Here is an 18,188-nt window from a genome sequence, read left to right on the forward strand (position 1 = left end):
CAGATGAAGTTTGGCTGCGTGGGCACGAAGAGGCGCACATTGGGGTAGATCGCGGATGGTGAAATTACATACCGTTACTAGATTCTTAATTTCCGTTGGCTTGTATGCGTTCTGTGCTTTCTTGACAATCGTTGTTTGGCGACAGGACCGATGCCAGTGATTATCAGAAGGGCAAGACTGTTAATAGTATTCATCTACCTCGCAGGTTTAGTGAGCGCCTGGCCAGTTCCTTCCATGTCTTGTTGTTGGAGTGTGCGCGCTAAGGCTAACATGCGTCAAGGTATTTTCTGAAGGTAACTGGATCACGCCGAGGGTTGTGAGTAACTTCCTCTCTGATTGCACGGGTACATGAAGAATTAATGCCAAGTTGGTTACAAGCACCTCCTCTACTTCTAGACTGCTTTTTCTCCATGTTCGGCGGGCATTGCACACAGTGCCTGCACAATCAAGACTGGTGGCGGCGCGTGTAACCGCGAGACGGAGGCGAGATCAACCACTGCGTTCGCGACGGCGTGGCATAACTGCCCGGCGCGTTGGGTCCAAACACCCGCGTCACTTTGCTCTATGGGGACAAAAAATATTTAATTTACGCTGCGGCTCCTTGCTATTTCTTCACTCTTAAGCAGTCATCGAGATCCCTCTGACTTCTTCGCGTAGACGGATGGTCTTTGCCTAGCACCTTCTCCTTTAGCTGGAGTATTTGCCGATATATCTGCTCGGCCGCCTCATACTTCTCTAGATTTAAGAGCGTATTTGCAACGTTCTTCATACTAAATAGTGTATCCGGATGGTCCTTACCTAGCACCTTCTCCCTCAGCTGGAGTGTCTGCCAATGAATCTGCTCGGCCTCCTCATACTTCCCGGTTTTTGAAAGCACAATCGCGACGTTCATCATACTTGTTAGTGTGTTTGGATGGTCCTTGCCTAGCACCTTCTCGTATAGCCGGAGTGTCTGCCAATGCATTTGCTCGGCCTCCTCATACTTCCCTATATTCCTAAACATAAGTGCGAGGTTATTCATGCTGGAAAGTGTGGACGGATGCTCTTTGCCTAGCACCTTCTCGTATAGCCGGAGTGTCTGACAATACATTTTCTCGGCCTCCTTATACTTCCCTAGATCCAAGAGCACACCTGCAAGGTTATTCATGCTGTCAAGTGTAGACGGATGCTCTTTGCCTAGTACCTTCTCCCTCAGCTGAAGTGTCTGATAATACATCTGCTCGGCCTCCTTATCCTTCTCTAGAATTGAGAGCATATTTGCGAGGTTATTCATGCTGGAAAGTGTGGACGGATGCTCTTTGCCTAGCACCTTCTCACGAAGCTGGAGGCTCTGCTGGTGCAGTTGCTTGGCCTTCTGATATTGTCCTAGTAAGTAATAACTTTCGGCCACATTAAATAAAAGGCTAGCATCCACCTTTCCACCTTCAAGGTGCTCCCGAAACTCCAGCGCGGCTTGTGCGTGGGGTAGATATTTCATCCACATGTCCCTGTTCTTATGCTTCGGAAACGGAAACGCTTGATCAAGCCGCTGTATCGCAGACGATACATAGCTCTCCAGTCCCTTGTTCTCTAGCCAGTTTTGCATCGCCAGACGCACAAGCCGGTGCATGTCAAATGAATCTCGTCCTTCACGTTGCGTAATAAATGCATATGCCTTTAGCGTGCCGATTGCCTCCAAGGCTTTTATTTTCCTAGCCGTTGGTAAAAGAGACTTCGGGATGTCTTTCTCCGCTAGAAGACTTATGAACTTCAGGTACTCCGCCGCTAGTGGATTATGCCTTGAGATGTGGTGAAATGAAATAAGCCATGTTGTGGCCACTGGATTTGGAATCTCCTTGTATCGATGTGGGTCATCAAAGTCTCTACCTAGAAGATCGATCATGTCCTCGCGCTCAGACTCACAAAGCTCGAGGTACTCTGAAGTTAATATCTGGTTCTTGTCCATGTATGCGGATGCCTGCCTGATTGCCAGCGGCAGGTATGCTAGAAAATCAAGTAGCCTCTCGGTGCTTTTCGTGTCGCTCCTCTGGCTTTCGTTCAACCCTTTCCGTAGCAGATCAAAGGCTTCGCTCCTGTCCATTTCTGGTACGGGGACAATGCCGCTCTTATGGACAACGAGCTTCACGGCGGCCTCGTGATTCCGCGTTGTAAACAGGATGGAGCCCTTTCGACTAAATGGGAGATAGTCTGACAGTCTAGTGACGCCAAAGAGCAACGTAATATCATCGGCATTATCAACAACCAGGAGCCAGCTGCCAATGCTGTCGTCACTTAGCGCAGTTTTAACAAGCCGTTTAATGTCAGCATTTTCTTCGTTAATGCCCTTAATCTTCATATGTTTGCCGATATCATGGTAAGCGTTTTCAAAGGTGTTTACGTCCACGGCCGGAACCCAGAAAATGGAGCAGTCCGGGTGCTCTTCATGAACACGGTAGACGGCCTCTAGTGCGATTTGCGTCTTGCCGATCCCCCCGAGGCCTTCGACGGCGGTTCTCTGACAATCGTCCTTATTCGTGCCAGGCCAGATTCTCCCCAGAAGCTTTGATAAAATCGTTTCCCTGCCAACGAAGCTCTGATTCCTTCCAAACGGGACGAGAAAATGGCACGGCGGTTCCTCCACAACCACGCCCCGACGTTTGTCTGTTTGGATGTATCGTTCTAGAATCGCCTTCGCTGCCGATGCGGATGCTGCCGCTGCAAAATCCTGCCACTTCTTGTTCTTGTGGCAGTCGGCATAATCGCACACGCCCTTGACCACGATACATGGCACTTCTTCCCATGCTCCAGCTCCCTCCATCTCAAACGCAATAACGCCTTCTTTCTGGAAGATGCTATCCCGGTCCTCTCCTGACTTCATCACCGTATCGCCGGAGGCAACAGTCCCAGTATAGATGGCAGGGTCTTGCGCCTCGTTGTTACCACCTTGCTCCAACTTCCGTCTCGCCTTTAGTCGATTCCTCTTTACTAGGTATCTCTCATCGCACCCCAAATCGTTGCAGGCCGAGGCAAGAGCCCCAGCACAGACTGGGTCTGTCCTTCCATGACAATTGCTGCAGATGCACGCCGGCGAGATGCGGTGTTTATGGCGATAGCCTGACTCGAACAGTTTATCCTCGGCCGTGCCGGGATATTTATATCTAGTCCGATGGTCCCCAGCCTTTGCCTGGAGCTGTCTGAGAAAATGAGAAGTCTTTTTTTGAAGTCCGTCTCCGCCCAAGTCCGTCTCGAATGTTGCTAACAAGGTACGGATATTTTTGTTGTGTTTGCTTAGATTGCCTTCGGTCTTGTCCTTGCGCGCGAACCCATCTGGATATTTCCTTCCAAAGTCGTATTGAATAACAGTCTTGCTAATAATGACGTCTCCCAGCAAGATCTCATCTCGGTTATAATAAGGCGCGCCGCCACAGATGCCCGCCAGGAGCACTAGTCGTAGAGCGACGTAGCTCGATCGCATGCTGGCGGCTGCGGCAGCAGCGCTGACTTTGCCCATGCCAGGCAACAGCGCCAGTACAACGCTATGCTTGCCAATGCGACCAGTCTTGTAGGCATTATCGTCACTGGCTGCTCTCCCGAATTGGTCTCCATCTCCGTCCCAGAACTCGTCAAAGAGGAGGGCTACCGCATTATACTCGAGTGGTAAAGCGCAAATAATCGCGATCTCAAAGTCTTCGCGGCAGGAGGGTCGTAGAGCCGTCATTGTAACGGTGCTCGCGATCGCCAGGAATGCGCTGCTTCGAAATTTGTCGTTGAATTAGTGCCTGCTTATTGCATTTCATTCCCTCTCCCATGCTTCTGAGCATCGACTGTAAGGTCTCGTCGTCGAAAATGCTGCAACTATGGATGAATTGTGCAACTTTGGGGGTTGGGAATTCTGGCATCGCATGCTTTTAATCATGCTCCGCAAGACTATTCCACATCGTCGATGGGATGATACTGAGCTTACTCAGATGGGTTGTGCATTGATGCCTGATTTGGCCCCCGAACTTAGCAACCTGGATACCTCAGGCATACATAGGTGGCGCCGCCTAATAATCTCGACAGGTACATACGCCCAAGTGGATCACTCAGCCGCACCTCACGGCTCCGACCGTAGGCTGCATAATGTATCAGAGCAGTTTGATATAATTGTCAAAGGAGGATGACCAACCGGTTGCCATGCCGTCTACAACCCGATATACCACTTAGCTAGCCACGAATAGTCAATGAGTTACCTGTGGGTCCCGGACCGGGTGGCGCTGACAAGGAGCGCTGGGGGGGGCCGACCAAAGTCAGCCCCGGCGCTTCGCAAGTCGTCCTCCAAAAGCGGCATCCCATCCTCCAAAAATTAAATGCCATGACGCTTGACCTCCATAATTGGAGGCACATTTGCGGTGAACCTGTACTTTTGTCGTAATGAACAGTTGCAGTGTCACGGTTGCGGATAGAACCAATATGCGTAGATCGACAGTAGATATTTGGAAGCCACCTCAGCTACCCGCGTGTCCTAGTGGCCCTCAGAGACAACGACCTAGCCTGGTACAGTACCACTGTCATTGCCATGGGTAGATAGAAACTGACTGAGATACCCCAGCTTTGTGAATGACACTTCCCCCAGGCGATCCGGCTATGCCTCCTCGCAAACTGGCTGAACAGACAAGGGCGCTAATAAAACGCCTCTTTCCTTCCTCTAATACCCATCCCCTCCATCAATAAGGAGACTCAATTCCATAATCTATCGTCTACTAAGACGACACACCACAAGTGTCATTCTCAAATGCCAGCAGCTTCGTCGCCTGCGGCAGACCCTCGAATGTGCTGCCAGCATCGGGGACAGCAAAAGGTTCCATGGCCACAAGGTCAACATCTCTGCCTAGTTGGGTCAAATTTTCCAGCTGGCCAAAAGCATCGGCCACGTTCCCAGCAGGAACCGAAATCTCCGAACCAGTTTCGACGCCGTATGCGAGGCGGCTAACGCGCACGACTCCATTTCCGCACTGGCCATCCATAAGCTCATTTCTGCAAATAGTTGCTGCCTCTCTGCGATTAACGAGTCCATCACCATCTGCGACGACATGCTTGGAGAGTTTGCCGGGATCCACCGAGCGCAACGAAGGAATGACGGCCACCAGGTCCTGTTTAGTGTAAGCACTCTGTTGTTTGAGAATGTTCAACGACTAGTCTCGACTTATGGAAGATGGCCCACCTGTACGCTTTCTTTTGAAAGCCTCGCCCCGCGATCGCTCGAAAACATGGTGGAAAAGTCCTAGTGGCGATGACAGAAATACGTAGGACAGAGTTTGCGGGTTGAGAAAGTCGGTAGTACTTCAGGCAACTCGGCTTAAACGCGATGACGGCCCCAACAATTAACGGCCTTGTCTAGTTTCCCAGCTGTCTACCAGGGTTGGAGTACGGGGATAGGGTCAATATATCAAAGCTACATGTAGTTCTCACATTGACATCTGGTGCAGCTTCCTGGGCTCACGGATCTCCAATATCAGTAACCAACGGCAACAAAGACAATAAATTAATTGACAGTATATTATATTAATTCAATGTCACTTGCTCTGCATCCCGTCTCACAAATAATAAAACTTAATAACAAGGCGTCGGTTTATTCACTGAACGCCATTTACAGTTAAAGTGCTGACTACATAATATCCGTGCTTTTCAATGTTGTCTTGTAATATCGATTGGGACCTATATGCTGTGGCGTTTTGTCCTCGCGCCGGTCATGGACCCATGGTAAACGTCCGGTCAATTCAATGTTGAAACTTGCAGTTGACATCTGGTGAGATGCTGCAGCGGCGGGGCCTCCATCAGGTGCCGACGGAACATCTGATTGATCGAATATTCGATATCGGCGTGCTGAGGTGACTGTCTCCCGGCGGGGTTAACAACATTGAATTGACCAGAGCAGACTTGACAGTGCTGAGAGGGTCACGCTTAACGGGGAGTTGCAAGCGGCCAGACAGACGCGGTCTTTATACTTGCCCAAATTATAAACCTCTTTAGTATCCTCTACAGTTATGCCGACAGCCAGCATGGCTCCCTTCTTATGACATGTTGAGCAATGCGGCCGGATCAAGCAGCCTTAGGTGGGATCACGCCAACAAACGCGCCAAGGCGAAAATCCGCCCTGTCAGCGGCAGCTCCGGGATAGAAGAGGAACCTGTTCCGACTTACTTGTGATCCCATCACAAACGTAACGTCGCTTCTGAGTTCCGTTTGCATTATTTACAAGGAGAATAGGGTGATTATACGCTTTTGTTAGCGTGATACTAGTAGACCAGGGGCATACTTGGGGGTATGCCAACATTGAACCAACTGTAGGCCTTGAACGTACTCAGGCTGCCTAACTCGGGAGAAACTCTCCCGAGGTCGGGTTTGGTGCCGAAACCAGGTTAGGCTATTAGCCTAGTCATAGCCTGTGTGTGGCCTAGTTGGAGATGCCCCTTGTAAAAAACTAAACCAGATCTCTTCCCAATTGTCAATCTAGGCATAGTACCTCTACTTCAGATGGCTAGGCCGGCCCACTTCACGCCGAGCCACAAACAAAGCCGGCCATGTGGTATGGAAATGCCCGGCAGTCCCACTTCATGCCGAGCCGCAAACAAGGCCCAAATGACTGAACCGATCTCGTCCCGACTACCGCTTTAGGCATGGTCCTTCCGTTCTTGGGTATTTCCACACGCCCCGCTTGCAGTGGCACTCATGCTCGGTTTACATGGCGACTTCTTCTTCCCTTCCCCTTTATACTACTCGTTTATTGCTGGACATCTGATGCAGCTTCGCATGGTTCCATAATCAATATGTATTCCGCATAAAATTAAAATACAACATATTTTCTTGACGATTGCCTCCTTCCGGGTCACGGGCTACGGCTGACGCTGTGTACCCGACTTGCTAAGTTGTGACGCAGCAACTAGATGGTGGCTAGTTCGAGGACAGCCTCGAGCTTGACATCCCCCTTTCCTTAGCCGAGATAGGTTGAGCTGCTGTCTCGTCATCATATGAGCGCCGTGCAACTGTCTCTCACAATATGAAACTGAGCAACTTACAGTTTCGCATAACTAATGGAATGAATTGCATGGGATACTTTGTATAGCACGGCGGTCAATATTTACTTTAAACCCAGCTAAAAGGTTATACCTAAACATATTATAACCCAGCATCTTCAACGAATACGAGAGAAGATAGGCTGCAAGGAGCTCCCCTAGCAATACGACCTAATATTAAAGTACTAGGAGACGGTGTACTTGTTTATCAGAGCAGTGTAATAACCCTTGGTAAAGGAAGCAAACCCCAAATTTGCTGCTATTCACTTATTGCATCCTGCAATATATCTTCCTCAGAGATTCTTGGCGGCCCATCCCAGCCGGTTATTACCGGCGTCGAATACAACAAATGCTGCCTTTAACGCGACATCGCCAAAAATGCTAACGCCATAACCCGAACTGCTCTGCAGACCACCGAAGCATGTCTTGCCAGAGTCATTAGTTGCCTGGTAGTTCATATACGACCCAGGGATGGTGATGGTAGAGTTCCCCACCCAGAATGAAAAGCTGGGGAGGGTAGTAGAGCAGCCAAAAGTATAACCACGTTCTGACTCGTCATAGCTAGCACCCTTGACCTTAGAATAGTAGGCCTTAACAACATTGTCTGGAAGTAGAAGCAGGGTAGCGCCAGTATCAATAATACCAGAAATTGATAAGTTCGTAAAACTTCCGTCACCGACAGCAAAGCCAGGGGAGGTAAAGCCCCACCCGCCAATAGTACTATCAACCGAGGTATAAGCGATAAGTCCAGTATGCGCAGAGGAATCAATATATCCAAAGTTATACTTCCCGTCTATACTTGTAGTTAGCACGGGGGCTGTAATACTTTACGTAGGCTCATTAAACGTACCTGCTTGATGCTTAAGGTCGACCGTAAATAATGGTGCATCCAACGTGGCCTTCGCATTATCGAAAAATGTCTGCTGCTTTTGAGGCTTAATCCTGTTGGCCTTGCTAAATGCCAGGCCGAGTATTCCAGAAGCAGCCAAACTTCTGCTAAGGTATGCTGATATATTCTTGGCAGACGCAAATGCCTGTGACTTAACAGACAAGCCACCGACGGTGACGATGTCCGTATAGACGTCACCGCTTACGCTGGTCCCATTATCAGCGTATTCAATGCTCCAAGAGGCACCACTCATCCGTTTCGACGTCGAGCTTTTCTTGGGGTCATATGGAATTTGACCTTTGACCTCGTTGGAAGCTGTCTCATTGCTAAACACCCAGAAATCAGCAGAGCCTGTGTCAAATATCAGGTTAAGCGTTTGTGGTGGTGTGCCAATCTGTACTGGAGCGAGGTACGCCTGATCGTGTTTGTTGGGGGTATTTGTAACTGAGCCCGTCTCTCTCTTCTGTTGAATTCTGGTAACAGCGTCGGCAATATCCTGGGGTACAGGCTTGTCGAGTTTATTGTAAGCCTTGGCCAAAGCGAGTGGCCCATTACGCTCGAAGTTGACGTTGTGTTTTGCTGTAATTGAAAACTTTCCATTTTTAGATGGAAAGGATTCCTTTGGCGCACCTGCAGCAAGACTGCTGGCGGCCACAAGGGAGACAAGAAATCGGCCGAAGGTTTGCATGATGAATAACTGGCTTAGATCAAAGAAGACATAAATCTCTGTGGCATGAGTCGGCTTTCTTTGCTTTTCTGGCGAGAAGAAGCTCTCAAAATATTGGATGCTGTTATGTTATTTATATGGTAGACCGAATATCGTTTAAGGAAAGAACCACAGCATAGTAAGACTCCAGAAACTTAGTAGGGCTAGGTTACTAGTCAACGTGCACCCCTGTTAGCCTTGTACAATAATCAAGTTTCGTCTCGGCACCTACATGCAAGCTGAACTGCCCCGCAATATGACGCCCTTGCTTTAAAGGCCACAGCTAAGACGTTTTGAATTAGAGTTTGAGACCCGTTATTAGATAGCATTGCATCAATTGATAATTGTCGATTTTATGCCAATGCTAAATGACGCCACTATCCATATTTACTTGCGTCACATTGCACACTAAGGCATTATTCATGCCTATAATAGACGCATTAAAACCCATTAGAACCGTTACAAATAAACTAACACAATGGCTTCTCAACCTTTTGATGTGCTTTCGCAGCTTGACAGCGTGCCGTTAGAGACTCTTAATGCCCTAGGTCTTAACCGTACACTGTCCCCTTCTTCTGTAATGGCATTTGCAGCTACGAAAACGTCGAAGAGGCGTTACTCGAAAGTCTAGGCCGTAGATGTGTTGTCCATTCCAGCAATGTCGGCGGAACTAGAACGCCTATTTTCGGGTTTATTTCTGAATGTAGGAACCGAATGGGCGTTGAAAGTATTAAAGCGACCAAATGAATCATGGCTTGGCAAGGGCAGCGGGGTAGCTTTTGCTGACGACGACGTTGACACAGGTGAAGAGGTTCCATAAGCTGGATATGAACTTTGACCTGAGGCTGCGGTTGTATATCTGCAACCAAATTCGTAGACTGAGTTGTAACGGGCCAAGCCTCTTGAACGCTGTGCCACCTATCCCCAACTCCCGATGGCAAGTTGATTCTAGAACCTTATATGGAAGCGTATTGACAAGATGTAAGGCGCCTTCATAATGCCACAGCGTATTTAGACTCCTTCTTTCTTCTACTTCTTGATAGTAAACAACATAGGGACTAGTAGTTGAACCAACTCGCTAGAGGGTTTTCCAGGCAGTCCGAGCGCTGTAACAGCGCAATATCAACTTTCAACAATTGTGCCACCATTGTGCCACCATATGAACTCCAGAAATATTCACATACTTTCCACCTACATATTTGGGCAGACAGCTTATATGACCCTATATTTTGCCAGAGTTATTTTGTCGCCTGCAGAGCCACACCACGTACATGGCATGGATTGTATAACGTTAGCCACTCACTACGAAGTAGATAAAAGAGGAGCCAGGCTTAACGACATTGTCAAGAAGTTGCCTCCACGTAGGAAAGCCGAGAAGAAGGAACAGAGAGAGGAAAAACAGGAATAGAGAAGACGAGAGGAGAGCGTAGGGAGTCAGCATTTGGTTTGGCAGACGCACGGGTGAGATGGGAGCAGGGGTGCCTGCCTTGCAGGGGTAAACCAGGAACGCACTGTTACCAACCAGTGGCGCATTGGTCTGTGAGTGAGCTTTCGAGGTGGCACGAGTAATGTATAACACAGCCTTGGGCTAAATTTAACCTATCCTCTACAGGATAACTCCCTTACCTAGTAGGTACTTAAGTTACCCCACGGAAAAGTGCATCTAGGCAATATTGACTCATATTGAATTGATAGGCTACGAGACAATAGTCCCGAAAAACAACCCTTTTGTAATTCTGTTTTGTAGCCGCGGAGTTTGGGATACTCAGCGTCACTTCAATTTATGTATCTAGAGCCGGTCCCTATTTCGACCCCGCAGGCCTCCAATAAAATCGATTCGCTGTGCACCATGATATTCACCAAACCAGAACTGCTCCTCACTGCTAGCCCACTGTTTCAGAACAAAAGTACATTTCCAAGGATCAACGCTAACCCGGCATTGTATTTTTCTCCTTGAGCATGTGACCGTTTGACTCCAATATGGCGAGCTTTGACGTCTTGGGGGCAATATACGAAGTACCATTTGTCGCGTAGAATATAACTAGGCTATTATTAGAGCGGCTGGAAAGATTTCAGTAGACCTGCACTTTTGCTCTTTTTAGCCCAACACTATTAGGCGGCTGCTGGAACGGCAATGTCGCACTCACCCGAGAATTACCAGAATCAACAAATGGATAGAGCAAATGGGGCCTGACTAAAGACATGGAGCCAAGCTGCTAGACGTGAATCAGGCCAGGAAGAGTGTACCCATATTAAAGAAGCACTACGTAAAAGTATGATCACCGGAAGAGGAAGAGGGAGTGGAAGGCTGAGCAGCGTAGCCAGCCAATTGAGATGAGCTCACTAAAAAAAGGCCACTGTCGGTCCATGTTGGTATTTTAGGGACACACCGTGGTACACAGCCACATAACTAACAAGTCTGATGGCCACTCCAGCCACTTATGCGTACATACAATGCCCGCCCTGATGCTCCGACCACCCAGAATAGTCTCTTCGCACGTCATTGAGACGGTTGTGGCGTGGCGAGTAGAGTTGGCCGACGAAAATCAGGGCCGATGGCATGATTTTGAGGAGGAGCGGGAACTATTGCCTCTGTGTTTCACTGTTCGGTTTTGGCAGGACCAAGCCCTCAGAATGCCAATGAGCATGTTGCCTATCCTCGGCTGAAATTGGCGCCGCTTAATGGAAGAAACAGAGAAGACGTCGCAGGAAAATAATATTCCTCCTGTGTCCTTGTTAATCAAGAAGTGGCCACATCGCCGTCTCAAGGTTCAAGTGTGTTACACGGAAATCGCTGGTTACACAAGGGCTACAGTTACGAGACCTAGGGCAGAAAGTCCTCACTAACTTTTTATATAAATAAATATTTTTAGTCTTTTAAGGCTTTAAGGAAAACTAAGAACTTTTAATATTAAAAACTATTATTAAATAAATTAAGCTATTACTTTAAGCTTTTTTTTTAAGCTTTTATTATAAATAATAGTTTTTTATTAAAAAAAACCCTTTTATTTTATAAAGCTTTTTTTAGGTTAAAAAGAATATAACTAATAATAAAAGCTTTATCTAAAAAAAGCTTGTATTATTAATTAATAAAAGCCTAGGCTAAAAGGTCCTAAAAGTTACTATTATTAATATTATTAATATTAATATTATTAAAAGACAAAAATTAAAGCCTAGAAAGGTCCTGTAACGTTACTGTTATTAACATTATTAAAAGATAAAAGCCCAGGCCTAGAAAGGTCCTGAAGGTCACCGTTATCAATATCATCGTCACCGACATTATCGTCACTAATACCGTCACCGACACTGTTACCGTTACCGTTGCTATTACTATTAACATTATTATTATCATCGTTGAAAGACAGAGGCCCAGGCCAAAAGGTCCTAAAGGTTACCGTCATTATCGTCACCAACACCGTTACCGATACCGTCACTGTTATCGTCGCTGTTACCTTTAATATTATCAACGTTATTAATATTATTAATATTATAAATATTAATATTCTAACTTAAATAACAGCTTAAAAGCAAGCTAGAAAAAGGGGAAGCTGGTATTACATAGAAATCGCAGGTTATATAAAGGCTATAATTATAAAACTTAAAGCTAAAAGTTCTTACTAACTTCTTATATAAATAGATAGCTTTAATCCCTTAAGGCCTTAAGGAAAACCAAGGACCTTTAATACCAAAGACTGTTATTAGTTGAATTGAGCTAAAATTGCTCTAAGCCCTCTTTCTGAGCCCTTGTCACAGATATTCGATTAGAGATTATGCTTCGAGCGGTGCCGGTCCCCCATGTATATTGGCGTCGCGTCGACGTCGCGCTGCAAATGGTTGGCAAAGTCAGCACACATCAGGCCCACGTAGACTCCCGTCTGCGACCCGACAAGGGACTCTAAAGGCAGTCCGGCAGCTTCAAGAGATTCATAGACGACCTCCATGAGCAGTCATTATTATGGGTCAACGCAATGGGCCTCTATGGGCTTAATATTAAACAATGCCGGATTAAAAAGCCGCGGATCGTCGGCCAGCATGTACGATTCTGTAACGTTTGAGGTACTATGATGCAATCCACTAGGGTGATAGAACGCATCAATGTTGAACCTGTTCCTCGGGATCTTGGTCAGTAGCTCCTTTGGTTCTTTCAGGACCTCCCAGAGCTTCGAAGGTGTATCAAGAGACCCTGAAAACCGACAGGCGCTTCCAATAATAGCAATGGGCTTGTTTCCAGAGGAGCCGTGTTGAACACTGTCTATAAGTGATTGTATGTATGGTTTGTTATATGAGTAAGGCTGTGCTATAAGCAGAATTATTGAAAATTCTTTGCTAGGAAGTCCGGTTGTGAATTTGGGTAGTTTGCACTTTGGCGACTGAAGACGTCCTAGTACACATTTTTAATAAGTTAGGGCGGGAGTATTGTCCTATATTATGACTTTCTACAAGTCTATTTAACACATTTTTGGTATCCAGTCATATGAAGCCAGCCGTCGTCACAAAAAGCTTGACCAATATACCAAGTTGAGACTTTGAATTCAACCAATAAATTTATATCCTTAGTAGCCTACCCTCTAAAAACAGAGAGTTTCTTCTCTCTTTTAAAAGTAATCTAAGACAAACTAGTATATTATAATAAATAAGTCTTTTAATTAAAGAAAATATTTAAATAAATAGGCACTTTATAGTCGTACTAGGTTCTTCTAGACATAATATAATACAACCTTAAGGTTAAAGATCCCCGTTGGCAACTAAGTGGGCTAGCCACTTAGGGTGTGATCCAGAACTGCGGCGCTATCTTGGGGAAAAGTCCGCATAGATACAATCACCACCAACCCACAGTAGGGATTTAAACATATATCGCTCCACAAGTGGACTTTGGCCAATTTTCCCAATTTTTAACACAATACTATTAAAGCTGTTAGTAATACAATATAAGGTGGTTAAGGGAGGCATAATATAATCAATTTTTAGCGCCTAAATAGCTATAGAAATTATTTATTATTATTACTATCGTTATTATTATTATTATTATCGCCAAAAACCTCACAATATTATTGCTAAAAGCCTTATAATATTATTGCTAAAAGCCTTACTATTACAACCCAGTTATATACAAGAAGCAAGCTATAAGTTAGGCCGGCTATATAAGCTATAAAATAGGATAAATAAGGCAAATAATAAATTAATAGTTAAAGTAATTATTATATTTAAATTATAAAAAAGAATTATAATTTATATAAATAAAATTATAATTATAATTTATATAAATAAAATTATAATTATAATTTATATAAATAAAATTATAATTATAATAATAATTTAAAAGAAAATATTATAATTGTTATAACCTAGCATGTAGGCTGCAGGTTAGGCCGGCTGTATAAAGCTGCTAGGCAGCACAAGTATAACAGGCTATAAAATATTAGTTAGTATAACAGGACTAATAAGAAGAATACTTAGTTATTATAAGTAAGTATATATAATACTTACTAGTATTTAGAAGTAAGTATTAAGAATACTTACCTCTATAATAATTAATAATTATAATATATAAAAACCCTTAAATTTACTTTATAAATAACTTCTAGTTTCTTAGCTTTTAATATAAATTATTATATTAAATAAGTTTTATTTATAACTCTTTAACTTTAATTATTTAGTTATAATTTATAATTTATTACTAATATAATACCTAACTACTTAGATTAACTACTTTAATAGCTTTATTAATATAAATTATAATTAGTTTATCTCTTAAAAATCTTAGTTATTATATATTAAAAGCTTTTATTTAAATTATTATTATATTACTTTAAGTAATACCTAATAATTATTAATATAATACTATATAAAATTATTATTATATTTAAATTAAATAAAACCTAAAAAGAACTAATAATTATTTTTACTTATAAAATACTTATTAAAATTATATACCTCTAAGAATAAGTCTAATAAATAAAAAAAAAATAATAAAAATAAGCTATAATTATTATTATAATTAAAAAAAACTTAAAAGAAATTCTTAAACCTAAAGTATTAAGATTATATAATAAATTCTTAGGTATACTTTAAGGATTTTTTATTTAATTTAAGGCTTATTATTAATAATTTTTAATTAAAATAAAAGAATTTTTTATTAAGATATTATATATAAAAAGATATATAATAAAAGTAATATTTATATAATTTAAACTTATTATAAAAAACTACCTTAATAAAAAAAAAATAATTATAAAAAAAAAATTAATATTATTTTTAAAAGTTATAATAAGTTTAAAAAAGCTATTAAGAAAGTTTTTAAAATAATTAATAAAATTAAAGCTATTAAGTATTATATTAATAAGCTTAAATAAAAGAGATTAATATTTAATTATATTATTTACTTTTAATAATTTATATTTTAGCTTAATTAAAAGAATAAACCTTTTATATTAGCTTTTTATAAAAAACTTAAAGAAAAAGTTAAGAATAAACTTTATAAAAAAAATAAACTAAATAACCTATTAAATTATATTATTATAATAATATAAATTAATAATAAATAATATTAGTAATATATATAAAAGAAATAAGGTAAAAAAACCTAAAACCTTATTAAAAAAAAGTTATTAAGCTATTTAATATAAAAAATATAATAAACTTATTATTTATAATTATATTTTTAACTTTAAATAAATAAAGCTTAATATTACTAAGAAAAATAATAAAAAGGAAAAAAAATATTAGAATTATAAAAAACTAAGATATTTTATTAATAAATATAAAAAACCTAAGAAAAAATAAAAGCTAATACTAAAAAAAAGTAAAAAATAACTTAATTTTATTAATTAATAAAAAATTAAAGTTATTAAATTAAAAGTAAAATATAAAAACCTTAATTAGATTTTTTATTATAATAATAATTATTATATTTATATAAGTAATAAATAAAAAAAAAATAATTTTTAAAAAAACTAAAAAAACTAAAAAAAAAAATTATAAACTTTATAAAAAATAAGCTATAAGTAATTAAATAATTAATATAAAAAAACCTAAATAAATAATTAATAAAAAAAAAACTTTTATAATAATAAAATAAAAAAAATTTTATAAATTAAAATTATTAAAATATTTAAATAAAAACTTATATTAAAAAATCCTTAATTAAGTATAATAATAAGTAAAAGTAAAAAAAATTTAAAGGGAATAATAATATAAAAAGAAATAAAATATATAAATTTTTATTACTTTTAATAAATTAAAAAATAAAGTAAAAAATATAAATATTAATAATAATAATATAATTCTAAATATTTTAAAAGTATTTAAAAATAAATAAAATAAGAAAAAAATACTTATAAAGCTAATAATTATATAAAAATAAATTATATAATAATATTTTCTTATATTAATAAGAAAATATTTTATAATTCTTATTTTAATAATAAATATTATTATAATAATAAAAAACTAAATATTATAATTTTTAAAAAAAAAAAAGAATAATTCTAAATTTTTACTAAAATATATAAAGTATATATATTTAATATAAGTATTATATATATTTATAATATATTAGGTATACTTTTAAATTAAGGTATAACTAGATATATTTTTAATTAAGATAAAAGGATATTTAATTAAAGTATTATATTTTAAATAAAAACTCCTAAAATAAAAAATAAAAATAATTAATAATAATTAAATAATAATTTTAAAACCTAATTTAAATATACCTATTAAATACTAAGCTTATATAGATTTTATAAATATATATAAATTAAATATATACTAATTATATATATATATAAAAAATAAGTAATAATATTAATATATATATAAGGGAAAAATCCTAATATATAAAAGAAAATTATTACTTAAATTACCTTAATATAAAATAAAAAATTATATAATATACCTACTATTAAATTATTTAAAATATATAGTAAATAAGGCTAAGAAATAATATAAGTAATAATATAAAATACTAGTAATATATAAATAAATATAATAAATATTAAATATACTTAAATAAAAAAACCCTAAGAAAACTATAAAATTAATATATTATAATAAATAATAATTAAATAAGTAATATAATAAATAGAAGTTTAATCCTAAATATAATAAGAAATATATAATAAATTATAATAACTTAAAATATAAAAAATATAAAAAAATAAAAAATTAAATTTATAATTACTTATATTAAATATTTAATAATAAGTTTTACTTTAAGTACCTATAAAATAAAATAAAACTTATAAAATAATACTAAGAAATAAAATAATAAATTATAAAAAAATTTATTCTAAAAAACTTAAAAAATAAGGTATATTATTTATAAAAAAGCTATAAGCTAATATAAAAAAAAAAATATTAATAACCCTTAATATAATTAAAAGTAAATAAAGTAATAAAATAATATTAAATACTAAAGTTATAAAATATTATATTTATATACTTATAAATAATAATATAATAAGTAATTATATTTTACCTAAAATTATTAATTATTATTAATTATTATAAAAATATAAAAAGGTATTATATAAGTTAATTAATATTAAAAAAAAACTTTTTACTTATAATAATAGAATTATTAACTAAGAAACTAATTATTTTAAAGTATAAATTTAAGGTTATTTAAAAGTAATTTAACTTAATATTATAAATATATTAAAATATAACCTAGTATTAAAATACTTATAATTATAAAAGAATAACCTATTAATTAACTAAAAAATAAGCTAATTAAAATAAAATAAAACTTTAAGCTAATAAAATTAATAAAATTTAAAAGAAAAAATAAAATTTTATTATAACTTAGCTTATAAATAAAATTCTAAAAAAAAAGAACCTTTAAGTAAATTATTTAAAAACTAATAATAATAAATAAATAATATAAAAATAATAAATATAAGGAAAAAAGTAATTAGATTTATTATAATAATTTTAATAATATTATAAACCAGAATATAAATAATAATAAATAATAAGAAAATAAAAGCTAAAATCTAAAAAGTTATTATTATTTTAAGAAAAAACCTTATAAATATAAATAAAAAACTTAAAAAGAAAAAAAAAATAAAAATAATAAAAATAATAAAAGCTTAATAATAAAAAAAAAAAACTTAAACATATTCCTAAAAAATATTAAAAATATAAAAAATTATTTATAAAAAAGTTAAAAACTAGATTATTAGAATATAATTAATAGAATTATTAAATTAAATTAATAAATAAAAAGTTAATAATATTTTATAAGATTTATAACTTAAATATAAAAGAACTTAAAATACTATAAAAGTATATTAATAAAATATTAATAAAAAGCTATATTAAAGTATTTATATTAAAAGCTAAATACTTAGTTATATTTATTCTAAAGAAAAATAAAAAATTATAATTAATAATAAACTATTAATAATTAAATATAATTACTATAAAAAATTAAATATTATTATTACTTATCTTTAAATTATAAAACTAATTATATAAAATAAATTAGTTTATTACTTTAAATTTAAAGAAAGTATATAATTTAATTTAAATAAAAAAAGGCTATAAATAAAAAATA

The 18,188-nt window shown here is 37.5% G+C and overlaps 4 protein-coding genes across 4 annotated transcripts; all 4 read right to left on the reverse strand.

Annotated features, from left to right (window-relative positions):
• Positions 1 to 604: 604 nt before the first annotated feature.
• KLC1 (Kinesin light chain 1) lies at positions 605 to 3,697 on the reverse strand (the record flags this gene model as incomplete). Its single annotated transcript, XM_014687000.1, has 1 exon — positions 605 to 3,697. One exon carries the CDS (start codon positions 3,695 to 3,697, stop codon positions 605 to 607), a length of 3,093 nt encoding a protein of 1,030 aa, XP_014542486.1.
• Positions 3,698 to 4,721: 1,024 nt separating this feature from the next.
• G6M90_00g063990 (uncharacterized protein) lies at positions 4,722 to 5,230 on the reverse strand (the record flags this gene model as incomplete). The annotated part of the gene is made up of 2 exons (XM_014686999.1): positions 4,722 to 5,111; positions 5,183 to 5,230. 2 exons carry the CDS (start codon positions 5,228 to 5,230, stop codon positions 4,722 to 4,724), a joined length of 438 nt encoding a protein of 145 aa, XP_014542485.1.
• A 2,097-nt stretch (positions 5,231 to 7,327) lies between these two features.
• Positions 7,328 to 8,611, reverse strand: EAPA_4 (Endothiapepsin; the record flags this gene model as incomplete). Its single annotated transcript, XM_014686998.1, has 2 exons — positions 7,328 to 7,827; positions 7,885 to 8,611. 2 exons carry the CDS (start codon positions 8,609 to 8,611, stop codon positions 7,328 to 7,330), a joined length of 1,227 nt encoding a protein of 408 aa, XP_014542484.1.
• A 3,779-nt stretch (positions 8,612 to 12,390) lies between these two features.
• Positions 12,391 to 12,570, reverse strand: fsdS (Fusaridione A synthetase fsdS; the record flags this gene model as incomplete). The annotated part of the gene is made up of 1 exon (XM_066130770.1): positions 12,391 to 12,570. One exon carries the CDS (start codon positions 12,568 to 12,570, stop codon positions 12,391 to 12,393), a length of 180 nt encoding a protein of 59 aa, XP_065986650.1.
• Between the last annotated feature and the right edge of the window lie 5,618 nt (positions 12,571 to 18,188).

Source organism: Metarhizium brunneum, chromosome 3 (genome assembly GCF_013426205.1).
Source record: "Metarhizium brunneum chromosome 3, complete sequence".
NCBI classification, from domain to species: Eukaryota; Fungi; Ascomycota; class Sordariomycetes; order Hypocreales; family Clavicipitaceae; genus Metarhizium; species Metarhizium brunneum.